General features: G+C 33.3%; 1 protein-coding gene across 3 annotated transcripts; it reads right to left on the reverse strand.

Moving 5' to 3' along the window:
* Positions 1–294: 294 nt before the first annotated feature.
* LOC111918327 (transmembrane 9 superfamily member 2) lies at positions 295–3,976 on the reverse strand. Of its 3 annotated transcripts, none has more exons than XM_023914014.3 (8): positions 3,827–3,976; positions 3,096–3,254; positions 2,970–3,010; positions 2,276–2,858; positions 2,009–2,155; positions 1,407–1,563; positions 809–1,293; positions 295–698 (listed from the first exon to the last, which is right to left on the reverse strand). In XM_023914014.3, the coding sequence occupies exons 2-8, from the start codon at positions 3,242–3,244 to the stop codon at positions 479–481; spliced, it is 1,782 nt and encodes a 593-aa protein (XP_023769782.1). In that variant the 5' UTR covers positions 3,245–3,254; positions 3,827–3,976; the 3' UTR covers positions 295–478. The 3 variants fall into 3 exon arrangements, with proteins under 3 accessions (XP_023769782.1, XP_023769786.1, XP_023769775.1); XM_023914018.2 differs by having other exon boundaries at positions 3,866–3,958; XM_023914007.3 differs by having other exon boundaries at positions 3,781–3,940.
* Positions 3,977–5,859: the final 1,883 nt, after the last annotated feature.

Consider the following 5,859-nt stretch of genomic DNA (forward strand, 5'->3'; position numbering starts at 1 on the left):
CAAACAAAAGAACTCTTTAGTTTTGCATGTAGATGTAGCTTGATTACTCTAATCAAATGAACTATGTTAAATCCTTGTGTTCTTCGTTATTCTTCAGAGTTTGTATCATTGTGCTTGTGTTTGTCGAAGTACTTAACTACCTAGCTAGCAGGATGTGAGAAAAATGGAGCAATTGACCTTGATTAAATGGTTGATTTTATCATCTATGTTGAATAAGCCAAGCTTAATGGAAAGAAATTTTATGATTAGCTTTAATGCTACCACAAGCACATACAAATTTACCACTCTAACATATGAAAAACTAAAACTTTAAAAGGACATTATGGATTTATATAGATGTCATAGGAGAGATTAATTTCAAAAGGAGAAATGAACACTCGTCAGGTTACACGGAACATGCAATGTTCTTGCATTTATCCTGAGCTTAATCAACAGAAATATATCTCAACAAACTCTATTAAATGTACGTATTGTTCTATTAATCGCACTTTATAGCTGCGTACAAGTAACGAACAAAGAGAAATGAGGCACGAAAACCCACACTTCCCAGTACAAGAAATATGCCGAAACAGACGCATGCCATATAGCCGAAGAAAAAAGAGATCTGCAAGAAACTATTCATGTATGATCTCTCAAAATAATAATAGTTGCAATAAACATATATATACAATCCAGTAGAGCCTCCACACAGAAACGACCTGTGTCAAATAAAGAACTCTTATTAGTTGTAACTTATAAATTATTAGCTCATGCATATAGCAATTCAAGACCATAATCAGTTATCACACCAACTATATATTTAACATACCTCCACCACCATTGATGATCTTCAACTGCAAGCTGGAAAAATGTAAGTGCCACCGAAACTAAAGCAGTCATGATCAGAAGAAGAAAGAAGACTATGGACATAATACCATAAAGTGTATAAACCCGATATCCCCAAACACTTGTAAATATGTAATACAACTGAATATAGATGACACTGAAAGGCAAAATTCCTGCTAAAGCCATCTGAGGGAGAACACCCCTATACCAACGCAACTTAGGAACCTCTCTAGGAATTTTATCGGTTTTGCAGGGAGCTTGGAATTCAGGCGTTCTTGTTTTCCCAATAATGCCTCCTAAAAGATGCAATGGTGATGCTATGAATATCCACAAGAGAGATAACATGACTATTGCTCTCACTGGCAATGCAGTAGTTGATCCATAATAAATGGCAACATTTTCTAGGAAAGTAAAAGTAAGAAAGAGAGGCCCGAAATATAATCCTCCTGCCACTAATAGGTTCTTTATCTGTAAGGGAGAAATAAAGACAGCCAATCCGTATTAACCTTTTTATGTGAATAAAAAATTAAAAATAGATCAAATTGTATAAGTTTCAAACCAAGTTTCATATTTTCACATACCCAATTGGTTCCTTCGAGTTGACAATAGAAAGAAACAGAAGTATATCCTGAGACCAAAGATGTAACTGCATATACAATGATAAGTGCGTTCCAGAATACTCCTCGCATATAAGGCTTAAAAACACCTACGACCCCAAGACCAAGAATTGCTACGATCCTTCAATTTCAACAAAAGAAAGGTTCGAAAAGTAATTTAAGATGCAACCCCAAAAAACAATGTATAAAAACCATAAAATAAAGGGAAATCCACAAAAATGACAAAAATGGTATTGGTTATTTAACAAAATTGCTTTTGAATGGTTCCCACCTCAAAAAAATATTTAAACAGAAAAATAATATTTCCCAAGAAATCATATATTGTATTTCGCAATTTTAGAATGTAATTTTCAATATATAAACGTTTATTTTGCAAGATAAGACTCGATTTCGCGTATTATTTTTCTCAGAAAACAATGTTTTCCAAATTTAGTTAAGGTTTTTCGTGGTGAGGCTACTAAAAAGTAATTTCGCAATTTGCAATGAGACTATGGCAAAATCTGTGGTCATTTTTTTGCAAAAAGTCAAAAGATAAGACATATTTCATATTGTTTGGAGATACTAACAGTAATAGCAACTGGCTGCCAACACCAAGAGCCGCAGCAAATAAAGACTTGTGTTGTGGGAATCTAAATACATCACCATGAACATTATTCCATCCAATCTCTTCTTGATTACTTATCACTTGATCCTCTTCTACATCGACTGAGTTCCTTTCATTTTTCATGCATTGGGAAAACAAGAAAGGCAACACAAGAGTTATTCTGTTTGACAAACATAACAAACACAATAAGCTGAATATAAAACTTATTTTTTGTGAGTAGAATCAATACTTGGAAATGTCTTTGCGAAGGACGAGTAAGTAAAATGTGAGTAAGGAAACGATCAGAATGAGGAGTGTGACACTTGAGAATGTAATTGAGTGATGATGTATCGGCATGTTGTGAGGTAAAATGGTAGAATCAATGTATATCTCCATTCTCCTATCAAATGATTGTTGTGTCATTGTCCACTTAACAGAGTATGTGAAGCCAACATCAACTTCCTTGTCTTCTGTAACGTCTGTAAATGAATTTGCCATTTGTAGAATGACCTTAATAACTTGATCCTTATTGTAAAAAACCTCGAAATCAAAATGTTTGTAAAGGGAATACACTGTCTTGATCCTTCCATTATAATTTCCGTCATTTCTCATTCCTATAAATGCCCATATTGGCAAGTCATCATAGTGCAATTGCATAAAGTAGTTCTTCTCTATCGCCCTTCTGAAATTAGAAACATCTATTTTACTCAGTGTCTTATTGCATAATACTTCAAAATCTTTATCCACAAGGAATTCAAGCTTATATGGAGTTGAAACAAGACGATCTCCATTCAACATTTCTCCTAAATTAAGCTTTTTCTCTTTAACAACATCTGTTATTAGATAAACAATATGGAAGGATTGAGTAAGTATAAATGGAGAAGTTAAAATGACTGAAAGAGAACAAAAGAAAGACCCAACACATTCATGAAAGAATTAAGTACCTTGAGAACAAAATGGAAGTTCATAATAAGCATATGTTTCTCTGAAAACAAAGTAAACAAGAATAAGAAGGAACACACACAAAAATAAATAGAAAGGAAAAATACTTTGGAGGAAATGTGTCTAACCTAGAATTAAAGTATGGCCCAATTTTGTTGGCATAGAAGGGGACTGTATCACCTTTACTGTAGCGATGATCATTGGCATCTGATTCTACTTGGATTCCAAGGTAGATCAGTAGAAGCATAAGAAAAGGGTATTTTCGTAACTTTACCATTCCTGTTGATCTATAAATAAAAGTGAAAAAACATGAGCAACTGTCATACCAAAAAGCAGACATATCATAACGAAAGCATCTTGCAGGTAAATACAAAACTGGTTCTCATGAAGCCATTTAAGTTGCACAAGTATACCATATTGTTTTACATCAAAACATTACAAGAATCTTTGTAGATTTTGGAAAAGTTGATGATTTGACTAAAAAGAATTTTGGGTTTTGTATGTTATAGAATATTTTGGTTGCCTAGTTTCTCATTGTTCCATAAACAAATAAACAAATTGCTCAATCTGCTATGCGTCACACAATTAGGCGTTTAACTATACTTCTTTCAAAGCAATGGAGTACAGGATAAATGAATGTCATTGTTGCGAAGGAAACAAAAGCCAAGTTATAAGGTGAATCCTAGTATTAAGATATGAACAATCAAACATAAGTATTATCCAAAAAAAAAAAAAACAATTCAGTTGTAATTTACTGGAGAGCTAACAGAGACAACATAATCAAACATCAAACTATAATTGTCAAGTAAATACCAAGAACGTGAGATGATCAGTGATGGAGAAAGAGAGGTGTTTTTACAGTGAAGGAGAAGGATGCGGTGATGGAAAAGGTCTTAACTGGTTGCAAACCAGAAGTATTGTTGGGGATGGTGAGAGGACTTTGACTTTGAGTCTTCCACTCTCATCAACCGACTGTTAAGTTCACTTGTCTCATATGTTGGTCGTTATTTGTTCAATAATTTTGAGGAAGTTACAACTTAGAAATGTTCTTTTTTTTTTCTTTTTTTTTTAATATTTTGAGTAAATTACACGAATGGTCCCTATGGTTTGGCATAACTTACATGTTTGGCCTCTAACTTATTTTTTATCTTGGAAGATCCATAATATTTGTTTTTTCTTTCGTGTTTGGTCCTGAGCTAAAAAGACTATTGTGCCACTTGATTTATAGGCAAAAAATAGTTTTTCAAAAAGCCATGAATTCTTGAATTTTCCAAAAAGCCAATAAGCACTTTGAGAACCAATTCCAAACACTCACTCAAGACCCGAAAACAAGTTATGTCTAAGTATCTGCTGCTAATTTGTACAACCTAGATCTGAACAAGAGCCTTAGTGTCGCTGTCATCGTTATTGTAACAACACCAGATCCGCCGTCGGAGAAAACATACAAGGTTTGTCACCCACCTGTTCGCCGTTGAAGTAAACCACTAGAGCAAGAAAAGGAGAAAGAAGGGGGGGGGGGGGGGGGGGGGGGGAGCCTTGAAGAATCGATATGAGATCTAGGTTTTAGTTGTTCATTGTTTCGTTGATGAGGCTGTTGTGTGCTAGCAATGTTTCGAAGCAGGAAATCCAAGAATTTAGGGATGGATTTATGGTTATGATTTTTAGTCTAGTTTCGATATTTTTATTACAATATGATTGGATAGTATGATTAAATTGAATGTCAAGTGTGAATGAATTGATTTTAGATTTGATTTCCTTTTTGATTTAATTTTCCATGGTTGTCTCCTCCGTTGCCGGTTGACGAGCTTTTCATTATTATTTTCATTTGAAAACCCAAAAACAATATCTGTCCAGGTATATGATGTTGATTTATGCAACCTAGATTTGATTTTGGTTCTAATTTTAGATTTGATTTGCATTTGGGATATGATTTATGGTTTTGATTTTAGATTTAACTTTTGGTTTGAATGGATTCAATGTGGTTTTTATTTTTCCCGATGTGAGAGATAGTGGTTATTTGCTTCGATAGTATAGGTGATGGTGGTGTAGATGTTGGTAGTTTCTTCTGGTGGCATTTTACTCCGTCAAGAGAAGAAACTGGGTGAAAGACTAGAAGGTATAAAGGGACGATGTTAATTTTCTAGATTAATCATAAATTTATAATAATAAATTATAAATGAAATACATAAATAATAAAATTAATTAAAAGTCAGTTAATAAGAGACCAATAGTCTTTTTAGGTTAGACAATGACAAACCTACAACAAAAACAAACAATAGAGACCTTCTGAGTTAAAAAAAATAGTTAAGGACTAAATGCATAAGTTACCCCAAACCATAGACCATTCGTGTAATTTACTCTAATATTTTTAAAGGAAAGCCCTAGAAAAAACCTACCTATTATCATTCCATGCTAAAAACAACCATTATTTTATTTTTTTTGTACAATAAAACCATTTTATTTGTTCATCATGCTTAAAATAATGATTGGTAATTGTGACATCCCCAAATTTCTCGGCCAAGAAAGGATGTTTTAGTTATACTTATTTTAAAACATAGTTTATTTATAAATGTGGAATTTGTACGATAAAAGTACATACGAATAAATGTTTTTCATTGACTGATTAAAGCTTGGGATGTCATAACTAATACAAGAAACATAAGAATAAACGTAATCATTACAGGCCTTACACATTTAATGGTTTATATTTCCTTTAATCTCTCATCAGATCCGAACATCAAGTACCTTCGTATCGATATATGTGATGCAAAGAAACTGAGTGGGTTAGGTTGGAAAACCAGGTAAGTACCACTAGTACAAAAATGACATATGGCCAGGCTTTTTGGAAATAGGGTTGTCACGAATTTTGTTAATTGCATCACTAAAGGTCAT

The sequence above is a fragment of the Lactuca sativa genome, chromosome 8 (genome assembly GCF_002870075.4).
Source record: "Lactuca sativa cultivar Salinas chromosome 8, Lsat_Salinas_v11, whole genome shotgun sequence".
Taxonomy (NCBI): Eukaryota; Viridiplantae; Streptophyta; class Magnoliopsida; order Asterales; family Asteraceae; genus Lactuca; species Lactuca sativa.

Coding starts and splice junctions, on each gene's coding strand:
- LOC111918327 (XM_023914014.3), bottom strand. CDS start 3,244: ATGGTAAAGTTACGAAAATACCCTTTTCTTATGCTTCTACTGATCTAC. Junction 3,011..3,095: donor GGGCCATACTTTAATTCTAG/GTTAGACACATT, acceptor CTTTGTTTTCAG/AGAAACATATGCTTATTATG. Junction 1,294..1,406: donor AACTCGAAGGAACCAATTGG/GTATGTGAAAAT, acceptor TCTCCCTTACAG/ATAAAGAACCTATTAGTGGC.